Source organism: Taurulus bubalis (assembly GCF_910589615.1).
Source record: "Taurulus bubalis genome assembly, chromosome: 5".
NCBI lineage: Eukaryota > Metazoa > Chordata > Actinopteri > Perciformes > Cottidae > Taurulus > Taurulus bubalis.
Window position 1 is genome coordinate 2,441,751 of NC_136593.1, and position 23,254 is coordinate 2,465,004.

General features: G+C 42.4%; 1 protein-coding gene across 1 annotated transcript in view; it reads right to left on the reverse strand.

Moving 5' to 3' along the window:
• rnf123 (ring finger protein 123) overlaps positions 1 to 23,254 on the reverse strand; it is a 95,046-nt gene that overhangs the window by 44,638 nt on the left and 27,154 nt on the right. The window contains exons 26-36 of the mRNA XM_079218995.1: positions 22,349 to 22,526; positions 22,157 to 22,231; positions 21,950 to 22,037; positions 21,141 to 21,228; positions 20,315 to 20,399; positions 18,577 to 18,603; positions 15,705 to 15,844; positions 14,945 to 15,001; positions 14,483 to 14,614; positions 14,310 to 14,385; positions 12,935 to 13,019 (exon numbers count right to left, since the gene is read on the reverse strand). Coding sequence (XP_079075121.1) covers positions 12,935 to 13,019; positions 14,310 to 14,385; positions 14,483 to 14,614; positions 14,945 to 15,001; positions 15,705 to 15,844; positions 18,577 to 18,603; positions 20,315 to 20,399; positions 21,141 to 21,228; positions 21,950 to 22,037; positions 22,157 to 22,231; positions 22,349 to 22,526 — 1,031 coding nt within the window. The remainder of the gene's footprint in view (positions 1 to 12,934; positions 13,020 to 14,309; positions 14,386 to 14,482; positions 14,615 to 14,944; positions 15,002 to 15,704; positions 15,845 to 18,576; positions 18,604 to 20,314; positions 20,400 to 21,140; positions 21,229 to 21,949; positions 22,038 to 22,156; positions 22,232 to 22,348; positions 22,527 to 23,254) is intronic.

A 23,254-nucleotide genomic window follows, 5' to 3' on the forward strand; every position in this document is an offset into this window, starting at 1 on the left:
AAAGCTAACACTAGAGATGCTAACAGAAAGCTAACACTAGAGATAAGCGATCAGGAAAAGAGATGCAGCTGCACGAGTGTTCAGTAAACGTGTTCAGAGACCGGTTTGTGTTCACGTCTCTTCTTCTTCTGCGACATCGTCGAGGCCGTAGTCGGGTCGAGGTCGTGTGCATTCTTTAAAACGATTATTGTGACGGGACAAAATTATATTTGCTAATCAAATCTCGAAAAAAACTAATAAATAATGTAAAAGTCCTCTGGACATAAACTCATTCCCTTGATGCTGCGGTGACGGGAGATTCAGCTGGAAACTGAGCTAGATATATCCTGCGGGGTCATCTGTGTGTGTGCGTGTGTGTGTGTGTGTGTGTGTGTGTGTGTGCGTGTGTGTGTGTGTGTATACTACAGCAGCTGTCCAGTTTATAAAAACGTTGGGGAAATACTTCCAGTGCAGCTGGGGCTGATGATGTCATTCATTAGTTCTTGCAGGTATTTGTTCATAAATCATAAAGTATTGGACCGGACGATGCCGCTGGATGAAAAGAGGCTCATCAGTTATTATTATGAGTTCATCCTGAGGGGACCACGAACGAGGAACCACGTTCCATCACAATCCAATAGCCGTGGATGGATATGTCAGCCGGAGCCCATTGGGTTTCCCGTGAACTCAGCAGAATGACGGATATCTGGACCGAGACTTTCTCTGCAATCCGATGAGCGACTTGAGATGCAAGCATGGAGGTTACGGATAATCTGCATTCACAACTTTAGTCATGGTTATAACTTTATAACAACAATTAATAACCCACAACTAACGCTCTTTAACAGGTGAAACACCACACAGTTTGTGACACATAATCAATTCGTAAAACTAATAATTGTACATTTATAAAATGACACCGCCTAACTGCATGCTGGGTACAGCCCACTATCACAACAAGAAGAAACTCTGCCGCAGTTTTTTTTTTACCTACATTCCCCTGGGTCCTAAGTCCCTCCATGTTTAGCTTCCTAACACCTTCTATGTACCAAAGTACAACGACGGCGGCGGCGGTCCTTTTCGGCGTCAATGAATGAATGCGTTTACTCCCCGCCCAGCCCTAGCTGACATGATGCAACACGTTTTTAAACTTTAAAAACACACTGTTAGTGGCGGCGTCTCGCTGCAGCTCGTTCACACGACTCCGTTCTGGGCTCGGCTCCATAAACGTTCCGGCAGACGGATCCGTAGAGATTTTTAGTGAGAACAGAAGATGTGTTTTCCTGACAGGGACCTGCCGATGTACCAGTGCATGCTGGGTGGAAGCGTCAAACAAGCACATGCTTCTGGGTGTGTGTCCGACGGACCGAAACAGACAGGATGATGGGAACTCAGTTTGGGAGTCGGATTGAGTGACAGACAGAGAGGCAGACGGAGACAAAACAAGATGGATGCCCCCGTCTTCATGTCTGATGATGATGACAGTCAGTCAAGAACGTTTGCTTTAACCATCAAAAGTGTGTTAAATTCAAACACATTTGTGTATATTTTCTTCTTTTCATGCAAAATCTGCAACTTTAAATTGGTTAGATAAATAAAGTGCAGGAAAAACTACAATATTTACCTCCGAAAAAAAGTATTAAATATCACAAAGATGTACTAAATGTATAGTTACTGAGTGAGTCCGTTAACAGTTGTATGTGTCTGTAACTAAGTACATTTACTTCAGTACAGTTTCAGGTACTTTATACTTGTACTACATATCGTATGTTTTACTGCAATGCATTTATCTGACAGCTGTAGTTGCAGATTTGACATTAAAGACTTTCCCCTCAAAACAAACTGTTCAAGGCTCAAAGACATAACGAAGAAGTACTTTTAATACTTTGATGACTGATCTAAATACCTTCCTGCACCAAACAAGCCTCCGTTGTGAAGCAGGACACAAGCACACGGACGTGTCCGACAGATCCGACAAGAACGAGACGGAAACAAAGTCTCCGCATTGAAAAGCGATAATTACTCGCCTTTCACTCGCGTTGCATCACCGCATTCATCAGCGCCGTCGTCCTTTTATTGGCTCGTCTCGTCGAGGAGCCGCTTGGAAAGCTTCTGTTGTCCCCAAATCGGCATTACACATTTTCAGGTACAAACGTGAACTGTTGAATAGCGAATCGGATGTATAATACACCATAGTGTAAATACATCGTCTGTGCACTGTAGATGTGTTGGTTACATTACGACGTGGTTTACAGTTCTCTAACTTCTAAATAACCCAATGAATGCTGGGATGAATGCAATTTACTGCTGGGAAGCCCACACAACAGATTTTATATCATTTATACCAGGGTTCATACACATTTTGACCAATGGATTTCATGACTTTTCCATGACTTTAAACCAAATTTCCATGACTTTTTATTTTTACCAAATGTCCATGACTTTTTATTTACCAAATGTCCATGACTTTTTATTTTTTACCAAATTTCCATGACTTTAAACCAAATGTCATGACAAACATTTAGTGAAATCTGGGTGTAAACAGTAAAAAGTGAGTAAATGTAGTATTTAAACTAACAATGAGAATACAAAGCATACAGTAAACCTTAAATGACACAAATGAATGAGACAATAGTTTGATTAAAAGAATAAACATTTATATAGATGCCTGTATGTATGCCTGCTTATATTTTGAGTCTTTCTTTTAAAAGCATATTCATTATTTCAAACTCAGTGTAAATGAACGACATGAACACATGAATATAACACATTTACATGACTTTTACTAAACCTTTGCGATTTTATTTTTTTCAAGGACTTTTCTAGGCCTGGAAATAACCAATTCAAGGACTTTTGCAGGTTTTCCATGACTGTAAGAACCCTGTTATACATATTTCCTCGCCACGTTGTCTTAACTGAAGGCCTTTCGTGTCAACTGAGAGAACATGCGAGTGTCGGAGTCGCTGACGAGAGCGTTCTGTGAAACAATCCTCCCCGGATCGCCCGGAGCAATAAAACTCACAGCGGGCAGGAACACAACCTCCCCAGAGCCCCGGCCTCTCGCAGTCCAAAGCTGCTAAGCTAATTAGCCTCGGTCTCAAATCTAATCTGTGCACGGCCGCGAGCTGCTCCCGATGTCTTTCGGGCCCCGAGGTAATGGACGATAATTAGCACCATTGATTTTTATACACATTGGAAGGGAGGAGAGAGCCGTTAAGAGTCCTGATGTGAGGAGGGAGGCCGACGGACACAGGAAGCCCGCTGCAGAGATCACCGTCGGAAATAAATCAGTGACGACACGGAGGCCGAGTGGTGGAGGAACGCCGATGCAGAGACGGGAGAGAAACGGAAGGAGATTTTAATAATCCATATAGTGTAAAAATAAGAACTGGTGTTTTTTTTGTCTGACAAAACTAATGTGGCAGCAAGAAGAGAGACATCACTGCGACGGACGTGGAGACAATGTGTCCAAGAAGTGCTGGAACAGATGTAATAAAATAGTCCCAAACACATGCACCATTCCATCTTGTTTTTTTTTTATTAAAAGGGGGGGACAGACTGAGCGATTTTTATATAAAACTATAAATCATAGCTTGTTTTATGAAGAAAAAGCCCCAAACTGCTGTATTTGGATGTATTGAACACCATAAGTAAAATACAAGTGAAATATATGGTTTGGTACATGAGAACATAAATTCAAACGTCACAAATGTGCCCCAATGCAAATGTTTGAGTCCTCGCCTGAAGTTTCTCTGTTCTAAACCCTCTCTAACTTTGTTCTGCTTCACTTTATCAAAGTCAACCTTTGCAGAGAGAATGTTCACATATTGAGCTATGATTTGGGTTAGAGAATGTTCACATATTGAGCTATGATTTGGGTTAGAGAATGTTCACATATTGAGCTATGATTTAGGTTAGAGAATGTTCACATATTGAGCTATGATTTGGGTTAGAGAATGTTCACATATTGAGTTATGATTTAGGTTAGAGAATGTTCACATATTGAGTTATGATTTGGGTTAGAGAATGTTCACATATTGAGTTATGATTTGGGTTAGAGAATGTTCACATATTGAGCTATGATTTGGGTTAGAGAATGTTCACATATTGAGCTATGATTTAGGTTAGAGAATGTTCACATATTGAGCTATGATTTGGGTTAGAGAATGTTCACATATTGAGCTATGATTTAGGTTAGAGAATGTTCACATATTGAGTTATGATTTGGGTTAGAGAATGTTCACATATTGAGTTATGATTTGGGTTAGAGAATGTTCACATATTGAGCTATGATTTGGGTTAGAGAATGTTCACATATTGAGCTATGATTTGGGTTAGAGAATGTTCACATATTGAGCTATGATTTGGGTTAGAGTTGGACCTTACAGTTGCATCATTTCAAAGAAATAATCATCCTGAAAGTGATTTTTTTTATAGGCGGACCTGAAACCTTTTCATGTTTTTATGTGTGTCATCTTCATTTACTCTTAACCAGTAACATATAGACTGATATTTACACATCTGAACAAAATCTCACATGTGTACCTTTTTTATAACACCAAAATTATTCAAATAGCCCAAGTGGTTGCAGAGATACACCCTTTTTAGTTTGGGGATGGCATTTGAGGAAAGGGCCTAAAATTAGGTTGGTTTTCTATTGGTTAAAACAAAACTTTTTTTAGACATTAAACTATATTTTCTCCATTGAGACCTTCTGTAGGGAACCAATGGGCTTTGAGTTGCCACAGACAGGAAGTCAGACGGTGTTGAGAGGCTGGATTTATTATCAAGGAGATAAATATAGAAGAACACCGCCCTGACCCCCCGCTGTGTGTAGAGATGATTCATACAATACGTCCCAACACAGACGTCTATTTCTGCCTCGGGCTTAAAGTTGCATCATGGGGTTCGGGCCTCTGTGCACCTGCATGGAAGTACATAATTAAGCTAAACATTTGTGAGCAGTGTTTTTCGGGGTTTGGCGGCGCATACTTCCATGAGGCCGCCTACGTGCAAAAAGAATACCGCATCAATACATTTCAATTCATGTACGGTGAATCACTCGTAACAACATCTGCGTGTCGTCGCTTTTCTTTTCTTCAGTGACCGAACCGACCCATCCCATAATAATTATGAGCCCACGGCCTCCAGCGGTGGTCTTGCAGAAAACACACACCTGCCCACGCAAAGCAGTAAGAACACACACGAGGCAACGCAGCCAACTGTGTCAACGCCCCACGGGTACGGACCACACAACGATACGGCCAGGGCTTTATTAATGGCCCGGCATTTATTTCAGGAACCTAAATATACAGGAAAGAATCTACGAGGAATCACGGCCGACACGAAATGCAATCTGTTGGTTTCGTGTACGGGACGTGTCCCTCGGTACGACTAAAAAACTAGACTTAGGTTCAGGCAACTACAGCCAACAGTTATGGTTCAGGCAACTAAAACCAACAGTTATGGTTCAGGCAACTAAAGCCAACAGTTATGGTTCAGGCAACTAAAGCCAACAGCTATGGTTCAGGCAACTACAGCCAACAGTTATGGTTCAGGCAACTACAGCCAACAGTTATGGTTCAGGCAACTAAAGCCAACAGCTATGGTTCAGGCAACTACAGCCAACAGTTATGGTTCAGGCAACTAAAGCCAACAGCTATGGTTCAGGCAACTACAGCCAACAGTTATGGTTCAGGCAACTACAGCCAACAGTTATGGTTCAGGCAACTACAGCCAACAGTTATGGTTCAGGCAACTAAAGCCAACAGCTATGGTTCAGGCAACTACAGCCAACAGTTATGGTTCAGGCAACTAAAGCCAATAATTAGATTGAGGCAATTAAACCCAACAGTTAGATTGAGGCAACTAAACCCAAAAGCTAGGTTGAGGCAACTAAACCCAAAAGCTAGGTTGAGGCAACTAAAGCCAACAGTTAGATTGAGGCAACTAAACCCAAAAGCTAGGTTGAGGTAACTAAAGCCAACAGTTATGGTTCAAGCAACTAAAGCCAACAGTTATGGTTCAAGCAACTAAAGCCAACAGTTATGGTTCAAGCAACTAAAGCCAACAGCTATGGATCAGGCAACAAAACCAACAACAGTTAGATTGAGGCAACAAACCCAACAGTTAGGTTGAGGCAACAAAACCCAACAGCTAGGATTCGGCAACCAAACCAACAGTTAGAGTTCGGCAACAAAGTCTTGAGCTTCAGGCTGAGGAGGGAAAAACAGAACTTTAACTGCCGTGGATCAAATTGATGTCTTGTTGTATGTAATATGTAATTTATCCTCCCGGAGAGGCTGACATTATTTCTTCAGCATGTCAGAGAGCTCATTAAGTGTTAAAAAAAACAAGCAGTGTTGTTGCAGAAGGGCCAAAACAACAAAAATAAGCCGGCGGTAAATATTCTGCTCCTCTGAAACACCTCATCTGTAGCGAGAGCAACACTTCTCCGTGACTTTGAGCGTTGGTTAACTGGAGCTCTAACGCAACAAAAAGATTGCCTGTCTGATTTATTACATGCAAACAATTCAACACCCACGAGTGGCCCAAACCTATTAGTACAGCCGGCTGCACCAGGACGTGAAATTAGTTCAACGCGCAGCTGGAGGCCGTTTCAGAGGACGAGCGCTCTTCTCCCGTTCAATTAATCAGCGAGCGGCCCGGTCGCAACCCAAAGAGGCAAAACAAGTCCAGGATCACAGCTGTGCTGCTGCTCCGCCAGGATTTACTACACAGACAGTTAGCACATTTCTAAAGGGTCGAAGTTCAGTACACGGTCTATATTTATCACACGCACAACCATTACTGAACAAGGAAGCAGTCGTTGGCAGTGAGAGTCTGAGGCTCCCTCTAACGACGCTTATGACGAAAAAGAAAAGATCGGACATGTGAGCTGAGCCTCATTCTCTGTTACCCCTTATGTATACAAATCAAATACATATAAATGTACACATAAAAACAGAGAAAACGGGTTTTGATGCGCGTAGCCTTCGGGTCGATTCTATCAACACATGTGTGCTCGAAACACTCAACGGTCAAATGGAGACCAGTGTGTGCGGAGGCCAGTGTGTGTGGAGGCCAGTGTGTGTGGAGGCCAGTGTGTGTGGAGGCCAGTGTGTGTGGAGGCCAGTGTGTGTGGAGGCCAGTGTGTGTGGAGGCCAGTGTGTGTGGAGGCCATAATGGGAGCAATGCGCTACAGGAGAGAAAGACGAGTCCTCGATGGAAGTCGATCACACAACGTTCTCTGTGAGCTTCTGAGGTCAATGCCATGCTTTTATCACTCGACCCATAAACGGACGCTTCCCTTCATCTAAGAGAAAGCGCTCCGTGTCCACTTGTTCCAGCACTTTGCTGAAGTATCCAGACGTATTCATGCGATCACTTCAACTTTATTTAAAAAGGTGCAGTTCAACATTTTTGGCTGCTTTTTTTAACGTTAAAGTATCCTCAATCAATGGTTCGTACGTTATTTTACAAAAAGATATTTCACATTTTTCTTGTGTTATTCCAACAAAAGCCAGCAACACGTGCCGATTTCCACTCGTTGCACGGCCTTTTCAAAATAAACTTACTTCGGTTTAGGGAACAAAACGACTTTGTGAGCTCAGTGTTTCGGGTGAACTATCTACGCGAGGGACGCCACGAAAGTGAGCAAGTTCCATGACGAATGAATCCCAGTTGCCTCCTCGTCTCCCGTTTGTTTGAGCCGTCCTCCATGTGCTTCTGCGGCCTTCGGACTTCCTCGTTCACGATTACAAAGAGAACGTACGCGTTGATTCCTGCGAGTTACGGCGCGTTATTTTTCACCGGAATGTTCAGATCACGGTAAATATGAAGCCATAGGCGGCAGCTGGTTAGCTTAGCTTAGCATGAAGACTGGTGAAGCTCACGGATTTCCAATGTTGTATCCGGTGTGTTGAATGTCTACAAAAGCTGAAATGTGAAAACAACAATTCTACTCGTGAGAAATAATTGGTGGGTTTAAAAAAAAGCTGGCAGGTGGATTTTGTTACCATAGGACAGAGCCAGGCTAGCTGTTCCCCTCTGTTTCCAGGGCCTATGCTAAGCTAAGCTAGCCAGCTGCTGTGGAGACAGTGACTGAATCTCAAAGAGAAAGAGAGAAGAAGAAAAGGACTTCACTAAACATGGACATCTCTGATTATCTAATCATGCGGACGACACACTTCTGAATTCAAGAGACGAGAGTTTGGGAATCTGATCCCCTTAAAGTGATGCTTCACTATGAAAAAAAGAAAGCGGTAGAGTACAAATTTACATATGAGAAAAACACTCCGTGGGCTGAAGTCTGAACGTCCGTTTGGCTCCGACGGATCCAAGACCGGCTCAGACCTCCAGCTTCACTGATGAAGACACCGATGAAGACACTGATGTCTGCGGAGCGTCAACTCTTCTTCTCTCTTCTCAAGGTCGACGCCGTGCCGGTTGGAAGGGTCGGCGACCGATGAACCGCCAGAGACAGTTAACTAACATCTAATTAACTATTTAATGTAATACATTGTTTTTGCAACTATGAAATCTGATGCTCAGGTTGATACGGCTCTGTACAACCGAAATGAAGTTACAGCCAGAAGCTGGTTAGCTTAGCTTAGCATAAAGATTCATTCATAGCTATCCAAATAAATGATTTTGTACGCTACCCATGTACTCATGAATAACAGAGTGTAAAGACTGGAGGCCGCTGTTTGTTCCCTGCGTTTTGGTCGCGTAACTTCAGTAACTTCCGTATTTCAGTAACTTCCGTGGTTATTTCAACCCAGACGGCGAGCTTTTCCTCAACCTAACTACGTTGTTTTGTTGCCTAAACCTAAATAAGTTGTTGCCTGTGAAGACAAAGTTTATGTTGAGAAGACCGTATAGATGTAAGGAGTGTAAATTGATGCCTGTACGTTGCAGGTCCTCTTAAGCTCACTGACTAACATGACTTTTTGTTTCAATCTGGTAAAAAGGCAAAGATGGCACCTGTTTCATGACGTAACCACGTGAACCACTCAGACACTTCTTCACTTGTTATTGCAAAGGTCCTGTATCCTTCATACGTGTGTCTCTGTAATTAAGGATGTCTGATGATGCATGAAGAGGTGAGACAGAAAGAAGACACGAGGAAGTGAAAGAGGTGAGAAACAACGGGAAGGAGGGAAGTTTAAAAGTTTAACTTCAAGCCTCGTGTGAGAACTTGTGGGACTAATTAGACCCGATGTAAGACTCAAAACACTGACCAGGTGTCTCACCTGCAGTCCGTCTGTAACACAAAAACACATGAATAAACAGTGAACGCACACAACAACACGTCTGACCCAGATTTATCTAAATATAGTTAGGTGCAGTCTGCCGAAAACCTTCCCAAACTCAAACTTTGTGTCAGATTTTCTTTAAACAGACCAATTATACCACATCTAAAATATATATAATAATATATAATATTTAAATATGTATAAATCTGTGAGAAAACAATTGAAGTGAACTCACTTCCTGTCACAGCTGCTTAATTGCCTCGTTTGTCGGTGAGGAATTGTTGACGGCAGCTTTGTGAGGCGTTTATTATTTTATTTCACGAGCAGTCAATCCCACGGTAAACTGACACGGCTGCTCATTTCAAAACGGGTTCACAACGCAGACCAAATAGGAAACGGAGAATCTGAATTCTGCAAGTTCTGTGCTGGTCTTTAAGTTACGTCAGTGGTTCTCAAACTGTGGGGCGCGACCCTCTAGTGGGGCGTGGAGGTATAACAGGTGGGGCACGGGGCTGGGATGCAGATTTTTTAAATTGTTTAAAAAAAAAAAAAAATATATATATATATATATATATATATATATATATATATATATATATATATATATATATATATATATATAGAGAGAGAGAGAGAGAGAGATAGTTATAGTGTTGTATTAATCCCACAGTGGGGAAATTATTCTCTGCATTTTACCCATCCTTAGTAATTAAGGAGCAGTGGGCTGTTAGCAGGGAGCTAGCAGCAGCGCTAGCAGCAGCAGCGCTAGCTAGCTACAGCGGGGAGCTAGCAGCAGCACTAGCTAGCTACAGTGGGGAGCTAGCAGCAGCACTAGCTAGCTACAGCGGGGAGCTAGCGGGGACAACCACCGAAGGTAGTAGCGGCTTATAACCCGACTTTTACGGTAGTTTTTGGTTGCCCCCCTGCAATGTGAAGAAGTCATCTTGCTGGATCCTCTGTGAATTAAACACTGTACATTTTTATAGTTATCTTTACTTAACGTAACATATTGCATACATTATTTGCATTTTTGCACTCTCCTATTGTTTGTTGTTGTTTTTGTTGTTATTTTTTATTTATACCTCACACACTTAATATGCACATGCACTCTTGCACTTCTACTGTTTAAGTTTAAGTTAATTTAATTCCTAAATTAATACTCTGTTATTCTTTCCTTCATCCTGCTATTTTATTTTTATTTTTATTGTTGTTGTTATTTTTATCTTTATTCTATTAGTATTATTATCGCATATATCTTTCATCCCTGTTGTTTTTATATCTTATCTCATTTTATGTGTAAATGGCTGCCACGCGACACAAAAGTTCCCCTTGGGGATTAATAAAGTATATATATATTCATTCATTCATTCATTCCATCGTTTCTAAAAGCGTCTTCAGGTGCAATGTTTTGGGGAAACACTTCTTCAGTCCAAAAAAGGTCTCGCAAGTTGGATTTGGATTTTTAACTGTAGGGGCGACTGTAGCTCAGTGGTAGAGCAGGGTCTTTCAATCTGAGCATCGGCGGTTCGATCCCCGGCTCCTCTAGCCCACGACGATGTGGCAAGACACTTAACCCCAAAAGTGCTGCCGTAGCTGAACCTACGACATGAACGTCAGTTAGTCCAGGTGGCGCCTTAGCCCCTCCCATCGGTGTGTGAATGACGACAAGTAGTGTTAAAGAGCTTCGAGTAGAAAAGATCTGTACAAGTAGAGTCCATTTAGCGTTTACGACACCCATCCTCCACACGCACAACAGAGCCCGGCTGAGTGAATGAGAGGGAATCGGCTCGCACCATTAGTGCACTGATCACAAAGGAGCAGCGGGTCAGACCATCACAATTACTCATTTATTCATCAATATGTGAGTCACTGAGACGTTACTCAGACATCCACCATGAGGCTGAAAGATAAGAAGGAGCACTACAAACTGCTGAGCCACAGCACATATTAACCAGCGGGGGGGCAATCAATACAAATCCTGAAGAGGCTTCCGGGAACCCGTTGGAATACTAAACCAGGTGGAGGCCGATAACCTGAGCTGAATGTGAATGGAACAAGCAGCAGAAACCTCAGTCCAGGTACGGTTTACTGCAAAGAAGGGCCGCGGTTTTGTTCCAGCCCCAAGACTTCGGCTCAGAGCGAGGAGCAGTTTGGTATTTTCAATGTTGCTTTTCTGTTTTTGTTAAAAGGGAGTCCTGGGACATCAAAACAAACGCTCCCAATTTCTCCCTAAACTGTGTGCGTCCAGGCGGCAACCTCCGAAGTTTCTTGCATTCTCCCTCCACCAGGGGGCGGCTCCTCTGGTTGTATAGAAGTCTATGCTTCATGTGTTAAAGCTGCATTCTCTCTACTGACCACCAGAGGGTGTCTCATCTGGTTGTATAGAAGTATATGTTTCATGGGTAAAAGCTGCATTCTCTCTACTGACCACCAGGGGGTGTCTCATCTGGTTGTATAGAAGTCTATGCTTCATGTGTTAAAGCTGCATTTTCTGTCCTGACCACCAGGGGGCGACTCCTCTGGTTGTATAGAAGTATATGTTTCATGGGTTAAAGCTGCATTCTCTCTCCTGACCACCAGGGGGTGACCCCTCTGGTTGTATAGAAGTCTATATAAAATATGGTAATTTACATCCACTACTTGCAAAAATCCAAGATGGCGAAGGCCAAATCGGCAAAATCGAGGCTTAAAAACGTCAGTCCAGGATCCAGTGACCATCAGTGGATGTAAAATAGATAAATAATAAATTAAAGACATGCATGTCGTGAGACTAGAATAAATGTGCGTGCTGCGTTATTATGAAATCCGCTTCGATCCGATTCCTGTCGAGCAGAGAACCCTGCAGACGTCGAAGCACTTTGCAGTCTGAGAACAGAAGAGCTTCAATCACCGGATCTGACTCCTGTCGGTCGGCACCAGCCGGAGCTTTTATCGCCCGCTAATTCAATTTCCTCCTACAACACCCTGCGATACGCCCCACTGCGGCCCTCATTATGTCAATGTGAGAGTGTGTGAGGAGGTAGAATAGGATTTTTCCGAGGTTAGAAACCCAATTATTCAGTTAACCACGGAGACAAACGCCCGTCAGCCACATAGCGCCCCGCACAGCGGCACAATCGGACACACTTTAAAGTAAGGCGGCTTTCTCCCGGGCCGATCCACTTCCTGTCGGCAGACCTGCACAGCGTCATGTGACAGCAGAGTAATCCAGAGGTAATGAGTTTGGAATTCATGTCACTGGAGGAACAGCCTGTTAATTAAAGCTCAATCAAATGTTGATGAAAAGCCTGGGAGTCGCGGCTCGAACGCACAGCTGGAAATCTGTGTCTCCAATTAGCGTCTCCTCATCAAGTTTACTGCAGGAAAGACCAGCTCTCCTCTTATTCACATTACATCAACAAATACTCAAACTTATCCTTTTTATTTGCATTTCTTTAAGCAGGTTATACGGTGTCAGTTGTGATTTCATAGTAATAATTATAGGGCTATGCATCCTCTACAGTGGGCCTATAACACTACAAGAATATTCTATTAGTGTTTTTTTTATGAAAATGCTTCAAACCAACTAACCAAGAAGCAATCTAATATTGTGAAACGTCCTTGTCGAGGAAACCAGTTGCACCCAGACAGAAACAACACCTGTGCAGGTGCATTGTGGGTAATAAAACCCCCGGTGACATAGGAGACGGTGTACCTACCCCTGTCTGTCTCCGTCCACCAGGATTCGCACCAGGATGCCTGTAACCGCCACCAGGATGGGGTAGTGGTCCACACTCTCCAGACCTGCAACACACGCGTTCACGCTTTAGTGAGACGAGGCTTCTGTTGGATTTTATTACGGCGGCGGAGACGAAAGATACACAGGAAAGGGGCCGACATGCAGCAAAGAGGTCCAGGTCAGATTGGAAACCGAGTCGCTGTTAAGGACTCAGAAGAAATACTGCACATGGGGCGGTACGTGGAAATATAATCGGAGTAGAACGGATATTAAATGTTTTCTGTGTTTTTTGACTACGTAAAAAAATGTTTTTGTTAGTTGTTGTGGGAACGACATCAGAGGGTGTAAAGAGAGCAGACGAAGCTACCAAGACGGATGGCTGGCTAGTTGGCTAGTTGGCTAGTTAGCTTGTCAAATAGTTAGCTAGTCAGTTAGTTAGCTTGTTAGATAGTTAGCTTGTCAGATAGTCAGCTAGTTAGCTAATCATATAGTTAGCTAGTCAGATAGTCACATAGTTAGCTAGTCAGATAGTTAGCTAGTCAGATAGTTAGCTAGTCAGATAGTCAGGTAGTTAGCTAGTCAGGTAGTTAGCTAGTCAGATCGCTAGCTAGTCAGCTAGTTAGCTAGTCAGGGAGTTAGCTAGTCAGGGAGTTAGCTAGTCAGCTAGTTAGCTAGTCCTTCTCCGGAGCTGCAGGGAATGAGACGCGCTGCCGCTTGACCACCGGCCTGCTGTCCGCCTCACTTTCTGTCACCATTGTAGCATTACAGCGTGGCGTTAGCAAGCTAGCTTCCTAGAAAGCTGTTCACCACTTAGCGTGCTAATGCCACCATGCTTTCATGCTGCACTGGTTATAGAAAATGAGCTCATTTAGCGATAGCGTTGGGTTTTCCTACTCTGTGACAGCAGTGTGTGGTCGAAGGGTTAAGTTGCTACAGTTCGACTCCTTTCCTCTGGATCTCTGCGCTTCGTAACGTTGCTGCTAGTTAGCTTTAGTTCGGGGTGCTGTGATCTCGTAAACCACAACCTCCCAACAACACACCTGGGGTTCCTTATAATAATAAGAGAAAAACTATTTTTAAGCTGGAACATTGACTCAGAGCTCCATCTGATCTCTGCATTGCTTTTATGTGTTTTTTTAAATGGGGGTTTTAATGGCAAAATGGGAAAACTCTGTATTTTACAAGTCCCACAGCTGCAGATGCTACAAAACTAATTAAACTAATAACTTTGTCTCCATTATCGTACAAAACAATTATACAAACCTGGAAAATAAAGAATTACCACAAAAGAGTGTGTGTGTGTGTGTGTGTGTGTGTGTGTGTGTGTGTGTGTGTGTGTGTGTGTGTGTGTGTACCTGGCAGTCGCAAGTTGACCACGCGATCAAACAGGTTCTTCTCAGCCGTCACTCTGTTCAGCACCTGGTTCAACAACTGCAGAGGAACAGAAATACAGAAACGTCTCAGAGAATTCAAAGAAAAAGAAGTTTAAACTCAAGGTGTGATTTAACTGAGTCCAGGTGTGACTTACCTGAGCGAGCCGCCTGAGGAGCAGCTCCGCAGACGGACGGGACCAGTCCAGGAAGATCTCTGGAACCAGAGTGACGGTCATCTCCAGCACTCGCAGCAGGCTGACGGACAGGTCGAAGCAGGTCGCACACACCTGGAGGACAAGGTGACATCATGAGGCGGAGGGCCAGGTGAGTTAGTTCAAGAGTTCTAAAATACAACACCATGTTTATATTGATATTATTCATGAGTCCTCTCACTCCATGAAGACGACAAAGGGAACGTTGTAAGGGAATACAAAATAAAAACGTTATTTCTGTCTCAGCTTTCTCAGCTGCTTCATCTTAGGAAACACTGGACCTTCCTGGACCAGGGGAGATAATGCCGGCCCACAGGTGAGTCTTAATATTAAATGTAAAAACAGCAAGTGAGTGAGCTGAAACTTGTAGATGCGTGTCGTTGGAAGTTCCTGACGCTTCCTCACCTTCAGCTGACGAGTGTCCACAAAGTTCCTCTCCGGACGCTCTGCGGCCTGCTGGATCTGAGAAGGAGAGGAGAATGATTTCACCTTTCACCCATCGGTGACCGGCACTTAAAAAGACATTTAAAAACCCTTCAACGCGTTTGCTTCCTGTCATACTAAATAAAACCACCGCTCCTTCATACATAATACTACTAATAATAATAATAAAATCCACTTGATAACTTTAAATCACGTTTAATCACGTTGATAATTCACTTCTCTCTCTATTTACATGATGAATATCTGACAATTTTTTTCTTAATTTTTTTCTCAAGAGTATTCTGATACAGATTTTGGGATAAAAAAAAAAATCAAGAGATTTGAAACGTCTTTTTTTGTTTTAATGTTTTTTCCATGCAAAGCTGTCGTTATATTTGATGACGTCATCACCCTGGACGAAAAAAAATCCTCACTTTTAATTAAGTGATTTGTATTAAATTGACTTTCTTTTCTAAATAAAACTAAATATATATAAAAAAAAAAAAAAAGCTAAATATTTCACTGGATAAAAACAGATTTTTTTACTCTAATTAGTCGAACAGGTTAATACTAATAATATTAGTGTCGCCTGATCTTTATGGCCGAAAACCGTTTGGCAAAAGGAAAGGCACTTTTCTAAGAAATACTTGGATGAACCAGCTGTCAATCAAACTCTTACCGCAGACAGTGGTAGACACAGATTGAGTGAAAGAGTGAAGCCTCAGTGCAGAACGTTAAATACCTCCTGGATCATGCCGATGAACTCGGAGAAGGCCCAGTTGAGCTGGTTCAGGACGCTGTTGAGGAAGGAGGCGGCCATCTCTTTGTCCACGCTCAGCAGCTCCGCCATGTGTCTCTGCAGCAGCAGCGACGGACACGGCTCTGGACCAATCACACGGGGGGAAGAGAAGGTGAGCCAACCGAGTGGAAGAGAGGGAGGAGAGAAGGTGAGGCTCGAAGTGCACAACCCAAAAGGTCAGAGGTCATTATTTATGCACCATCAAGCACATTCGTTCTAGTCTCACGACATGCATGTCTTTCATGTATTATTTATTATACATCCACTCATGGTCACTGGATCGTGGACTGTGTTTTCAAGCCTCAAGTTTGACGCCATCTTGGATTTTTGCAACCAGTGAATGTAAATTACCATATTTTCGATATACTTCTATACAACCAGAGGAGTCGCCCCCTGGTGGTGAGTAGAGAGAATGCAGCTTTAACACATGAAGCATATACTTCTATACAACCAGAGGAGTCACTCCCTGGTGGTCAAGAGAGAGTATGCAGGTTTAACACATGAAGCGTCGACTTCTATACAACCAGAGGAGTCGCCCCCTGGTGGTGAGTAGTAGAGAACGCAGCTTTAACACATGAAGCATATACTTCTATACAACCAGAGGATTCATCCCCTGGTGGTCAAGAGAGAGAATGCAGCTGTAACACATGAAGCATAGATTTCTATACAACCAGAGGAGTCGCCCCCTGGTGGTGAGCAGTAGAGAACGCAGCTTTAACACATGAAGCATATACTTCTATACAACCAGAGGAGTCGCCCCCTGGTGGTGAGTAGAGAGAATGTAGCGTTGACACTTAACAAATAATGTTTCAAATACAGGAACTGCTTTTAATATCATTATTTAGTGGGTTTCATGTTGTACATTCCATGTATTTTTATTTAATCATATTTTTTATCTTCTATCAATTCTCCATTTAATTTCCCCTGTGTTCATGTGTAAAGAAGCCGCGTCCTCCGTCTGTCCTCGTGTCTTTTATTGTGTCAAGAGATTGATGCATTTTCTTGTTTATCCTCATTTAGAAGGGATAAAGCACGTTAATTATTGTTTAAATAACCGTGTAAACAGGTCAGATTGAGCCATGCGGTCCTCTGGCAGTTTCATGGGATTAAAAGAAAACACAAAAGTACACATGAGCAAATACAAAGTACAGTAAAAGTACATAACCTGTTATATTCTGTATGTTCTTTTCATATCTTTGCATTTTTCAGCTAGTGTCAAATAATAATGCTATATATATATATATATATATATATATATATATATATATATATATATATATATATATATATATATATATATTAATAGCCCCATGTCATTGTTGTGAATGTCTTATCGTATTACATCATGAGCCTGTTCTAAATACTAACAATGTCTTCTGAATGATGTTGTATTAAAATGTATATTCTATTTTCTTGTTACAACATTATTGCAATCTTTTTAATCTTATTCTTTTATATTTGTATTATTATATTATATATTTTTTTTAAATAGATATTGTGCATTTTCTTAATTTTTTTTATATTGTATTGCTTACCTGTATGTATAAATGCTGCTGTAGCAAAACAAATGTCCCCTTTCAGGATCAATAAAGTATCTATCTATCTATCTATCTATCAATCTATCTCTTCATCCATCTATCTATTCATCCATCTATCTATTCATCCATCTATCTATTCATCCATCTATCTATTCATCCATCTATCTATTCATCCATCACTGACATAAAAGTGTATTTATGTGCACTGTCGACCCCGAGAGGAAGGCAGGATTAACGGGGACAGGAGAGAAGGGGACGGAGGAGGAAGGGCAAAGAGAGGATGGGGAGGAAGACGAGGAGGAGGAAGGGCAAAGCAGGGGATGGGGAGGAAGACGAGGAGGAGGAAGGGCAAAACAGGGGATGGGGAGGAAGACGAGGAGGAGGAAGGGCAAAACAGGGGATGGGGAGGAAGACGAGGAGGAGGAAGACGAGGGGCAGCTCTCCGGTGGGAGTCAAGTGTTCATTAAATCTAATAATCCCTCTTTTCCCCTCTGCTGGCTCATCCCTCAAGGCTCTGCTCATGTGAGGCATGAAAGACGGTCAGTGATCCTGCAGACGGCGCAGAGGGCACGATCACACACGACTCTGAAGGCCTGGACTGTATTCATGTACTTTTACTGTTTGAGGAGCTTACATCTAAAACTGACTGTATATGAAGTATTATTAGTGCAATAATATTTCAGGAGCATTTTATTTTTTATTGTTAATATTTTTTAAGCTATAATACTTACATGCAGGACTCTAAAGGAGTATATTTATATTGTATTTAGACTTGTATTTAAAGTAAGAGGAGTAGCAAGAGAGATGTTTTTACAGAACGATACATCTTTTGCAGCTTTTTACGATGTAAATACAAAATATAACGCAGTGTTTTTCATTTGGGATGCAAAAGATAAATAAATACACTCATTTGAAGGAAAGAAGGCGTTTCGGTGAAATATACATTTTCCACAACATTGTGAATTTCAATGGAGCTTCATATGCTCATTGAAATTCACAATAGAGTGTGTGTGTGTGTGTGTGTGTGTGTGTGTGTGTGTGTGTATATATAAAACCCAAACATTGATACTGTCAGTTGATAATGGGATGTTACATATTATCTACAATCTAAATTAGATTTACAATCTAGATCTACTGAATCAGACTGAGGATCTTTTAGTGGGACTGAAACAAAAAGGTGGGAGCTTTTACGAAAAGAAAAAGAAAGAAAAGCCAGCAGAGGAGGTGAAGGCAGGGAGAGCAGAATCAGAAACAGGAGCGATGGATAAATAACTTACTTTGGAAACTAGCAATGGACAGATCCCCTGAAAGGCATGCAGGCGAGAGGCACACAGATGGAAGTCAATTAACCATGCAGGAGAGAGCAGAGCATCATAAGAGGGAAGCAAAGAGGACGATGACAGGAGGAGCGCGACGAAGAAACACAAATAAATAAATACAACATTATGGTCTGTTTGACTCTAAATGACCATCATGTACTAAATGAACATCATGCTGTATTGAAGAAGACTTGAAACTAGAGATTGAGACATAAACTCATGTTTACAATGTTTACTGAGGGAATACATCAAGAGAAGTAGAGTCATTTATATAGACTTCTATACAACCAGAGGAGTCGCCCCCTGGTGGTCAGTAGAGAGAATGCAGCTTTAACACATGAAGCATAGACTTCTATACAACCAGAGGAGTCGCCCCCTGGTGGTCAGGAGAGAATGCAGCTTTAACACATGAAGCATAGACTTCTATACAACCAGAGGAGTCGCCCCCTGGTGGTCAGGAGAGAGAATGCAGCTTTAACACATGAAGCACTCATGTTTACAATGTTTACTGAGGGAATACATCAAGAGAGAAGTAGAGTCATGCATATAGACTTCTATACAACAAGAGGAGTCTCCCCCTGGTGGTCAGGAGAGAGAATGCAGCTTCAACACATGAAGCATAGACTTCTATACAACCAGAGGAGTCTCCCCCTGGTGGTCAGGAGAGAGAATGCAGCTTTAGAGATGAGATGTCAAGACGCCAATAAATAAAAAGGGATCCAGGATGGGTCCTTGAGGCGCTCCAGACCTCATTGGGTTTTGTCTTTTTCACAGATTAAAGAAGAAGAGTTCAACGTTCAGTTAAATCCTCTTCTTCTCTTTCTCTCTGAGAACCTGATGTTGCGGCTTAGCTTAGCTTAGCATAAAGACTGGAAACAAGGGGGAAAGCTAGCCTGGCCCTCTCTACAAGGTGACAAGCTACCAGCGTCTCTCAAGCGAACCGATTTACAGGGTGCATCTCTTTGTTTCATGCAAACAAAAACCAAGAACTAGTTTGCCACTCTGCCTCCGTAAAACTGATTAAATACATGAAGATATGTTGGATGCCTTTCCAATTACTTTAATCGTGCATTTTTGTATGTGAAATTGAGATCTCTGGAGTGCAACAGAACAAATTGTTCCTCATTGAATTGTGGAATCATTTAATTTCTGAATCACCTCTGATCTCCGCGTGCTGAACTAGAATGAACTTAATGGACAAAATCCAATTTTCTTTGTCAAAGATGAGCGAGAAAATAAATTGACGTGTTTATTATTGCTGCGGTCAGAAAGGAAACCAACCAAAGACTCTCCTCCCTCTTCCTGACATAAAATGTTGCCGTTCGTCTCGTATGTCTTTCAATCTGCAGAAAACCTGCAGGACAGCTTCACTCACTCACTGCTGTCCTTTACCTTCACCAGACACTTATAAACCTTCACTCTGACACACACACACACACACACACACACGGATAATTAAAGCCGTAAATCAAACAGAGGCGTAGTAAAAAATATATATAAATTATAGATATATACACACACACACCTGGTGCAGGAAGGCAGTCATGGCCTCAATTTATTTATGGAAATGTGTGAATGAGAACGAGGATTCTGATCTGAACCAGGAACATGAAAAACTAAACTAAACCGAGAGAAGGGGATGTAAAGAGAGAGAGACAGAGAGAGAGAGAGAGAGAGAGAGAGAGACACCACTTACTCTGCAGACTGGGCAGGTTGGCGTCCTCAGGTTTGGTCTTCAGCAGGTGAGGAAGACGAGTGTATCTGTAGCCAAAACCACAACCCTGAAACAGACAGACAGCAGCTGGTTACAAACCAGTTTGTTTTCAACCAGTAACGTCACGGTGGAAAAACATGCGCCAAAAGTAAAAGTACTCATTGTGCAGAATAATATACATTGTATTATTATTATTATTGATGCATTAACATGTTGATTACGTTGATGTTGCAGCTGGCAACAGTGGAGCTCATTTTAAAAACTTTATATACTTCCAGGTAGTTTAATCCAGAATACTACATAATCCTTCATCACGTTATTATATTTTCGACTAGTAATCTTTAAAATATAAAGTACTATGATCTCAAAATGTAACTAGAGTAGAGTACTTTCTAAGTATAAGTACTTCCCCTTTACTCGACTGCACGGTACACAGAAAACATTAGATATGTATTTCCTGCGATAAATAAACTCCTTTCTATATTCTGCAAAAAAAAAAGAAATTGCTTGTTTTGCGACGTGAAAACCTGATTTTTAGACGTATAAAGCGGCGCAGGAGGATCTGTGTTCAGTTTTTGTGCCGTTTACGTACCGAGGGGATTCTTTTTGTGAATAAAATAAAGAGTTCAGATCTACGCGACTGCTCAACGCGTTAATTGATGAGAAAGCCGCCGTGTGCAGCGATGCAGAAAGAGCACAGAGGAACGCTTCAGAGGGTGTGTGTGTGTGTGTGTGTGTGTGTGTGTGTGTGTGTGTGTGTGTGTGTGTGTGTGTGTGTGTGTGTGTGTGTGTGTGGGTGCGCTCTCACCCTCCACAGCCGGACGAGGATCCAGTTGGTCTGGGCCCAGGGTCTCTGCTCGTACGGAGCCAGCAGGTTCCTCATCATGGCGACGCGTCTGAAACCAAACAATCACGGAATCAAGCGCCAACGTTTTAAACCTTTCAGTCGTCAAATCTGGTAAATATTTAATCTGCCAGAGGCTAAAACAATCCTACATGCTGTCTGGAGAAACCTGTGGACTCAAACTAGGTCATTATCAGATTTACTATATAAATAATAATACACTTTATTTTGATTACATAGTTGAGTCACAATAGATCAGATAAAAACAACAAAATCAGAAGAAACAATAAAACTTAAAAATAAAACACATTTTTTTATTTTATTTACTGATCTCAGAGCAAAGTATATTACATTATTATTATTATTTCACTGCTTTTGTTTCCCTAAAGCCTTTGGTAAACCAATGTCCATCACCTAAACCGAGTTACCACCGATACACCACCTGTAAAGTTATGTCTGAACACGAAATATGAAGAATTTCCAAAAAATCAAGATTCCATTTTTCAGCTTTAGAGTCATATTTTCTCTTTACACTTTTGCCTTATGACAATGGAGCCTCATTATAAATAGAGCTGAGATTATTCTGCAAGGTATGATGTAAAACATGGGTATGTATCTGGTATGAAAGTGCCTTAAAAGGTGAATTTAAGAAATGATGTCAAATCGAGAAAATCGACTGAAAATGACCTCAGTGTTCCAAGAGAAAACAAACGAAAGATCCCAGGAACGGAGTCAGTTCCTGGGATAACAGTTTTAAACCAATGAGCACTCACTGTTCCTCTGGGATCCTCTCCACTGCCCTGAGGGATTGTGGGTAACAGACGTAGCTGGCCAGGGCCTGCATCAGAGAGTCTTTGATGTCTGAGGACGAGAGGAAGAAGATCGGTTGGTTTTGTTCAACAACAAAGAAGTTCCTCTCAACAACACTTGACCCATTGGCTGTTTGTGTGTGTGTGTGTGTGTGTGTGTGTGTGTGTTACCTGTTCCTACTATACGTGGATCAGCAAAGTGCTTGGCCAGGATGGCGGCGAGTTGCGTCAGAGTTTCTTCGTAGCCTGAGGGAGGAGAAACAAAACGTGTGAATAACCCGACATTAATGCTTTCATCACTTCTATCGTTCTCCATCCCGGGTTCTCCAGGACCATAAGAACCCTGGAGGAGTGTGTTTCTACCTGGCAGCTCCTCCATGCTGTTGGCGGGGCTGAAGTAGTTCTTCAGGGCGCTGTAGGCGTTCATGGCCACGCTGAGGTAGAACTCCGGGGCGAAGGCGAACAGAGAGCCGGTGTTGTCGGCGTGCTCGATGGTCCGGATGCAGACGCACAGCAGCCAGTACACGTCCAGCATCTTCTCCTGGAGGACGGACACAGAGGGAGACCGTGAGGCTTCATGCCACATCAGCTTCCTGCTGGCCTCCCCGAGCCCCACACAACAACAACAACAACAACAACAACAACAACAACCTAGAACTAGAAGTGAAGCAGTGACAAGAGTTCATCCCCTGCTTTATGGTCTGTTTGACTCTAAATGACCATAATGTACTAAATGAACATCATGCTGTATTGAAGAAGACTTGAAACTAGAGATTGAGACAAAAACTCATGTTTACAATGTTTACTGAGGGAATACATCAAGAGAAGTAGAGTCATTTATATAGACTTCTATACAACCAGAGGAGTCTCCCCCTGGTGGTCAGTAGAGAGAATGCAGCTTTAACACATGAAGCATAGACTTCTATACAACCAGAAGAGTCGCCCCCCCTGGTGGTCAGGAGAGAGAATGCAGCTTTAACACATGAAGCATAGACTTCTATACAACCAGAGGAGTCGCCCCCTGGTGGTCAGGAGAGAGAATGCAGCTTTAACACATGAAGCATATACTTCTATACAACCAGAGGAGTCGCCCCCTGGTGGTCAGGAGAGAGAATGCAGCTTTAACACATGAAGCATATACTTCTATACAACCAGAGGAGTCGCCCCCTGGTGGTCAGGAGAGAGAATGCAGCTTTAACACATGAAGCATATACTTCTATACAACCAGAGGAGTCGCCCCCTGGTGGTCAGGAGAGAGAATGCAGCTTT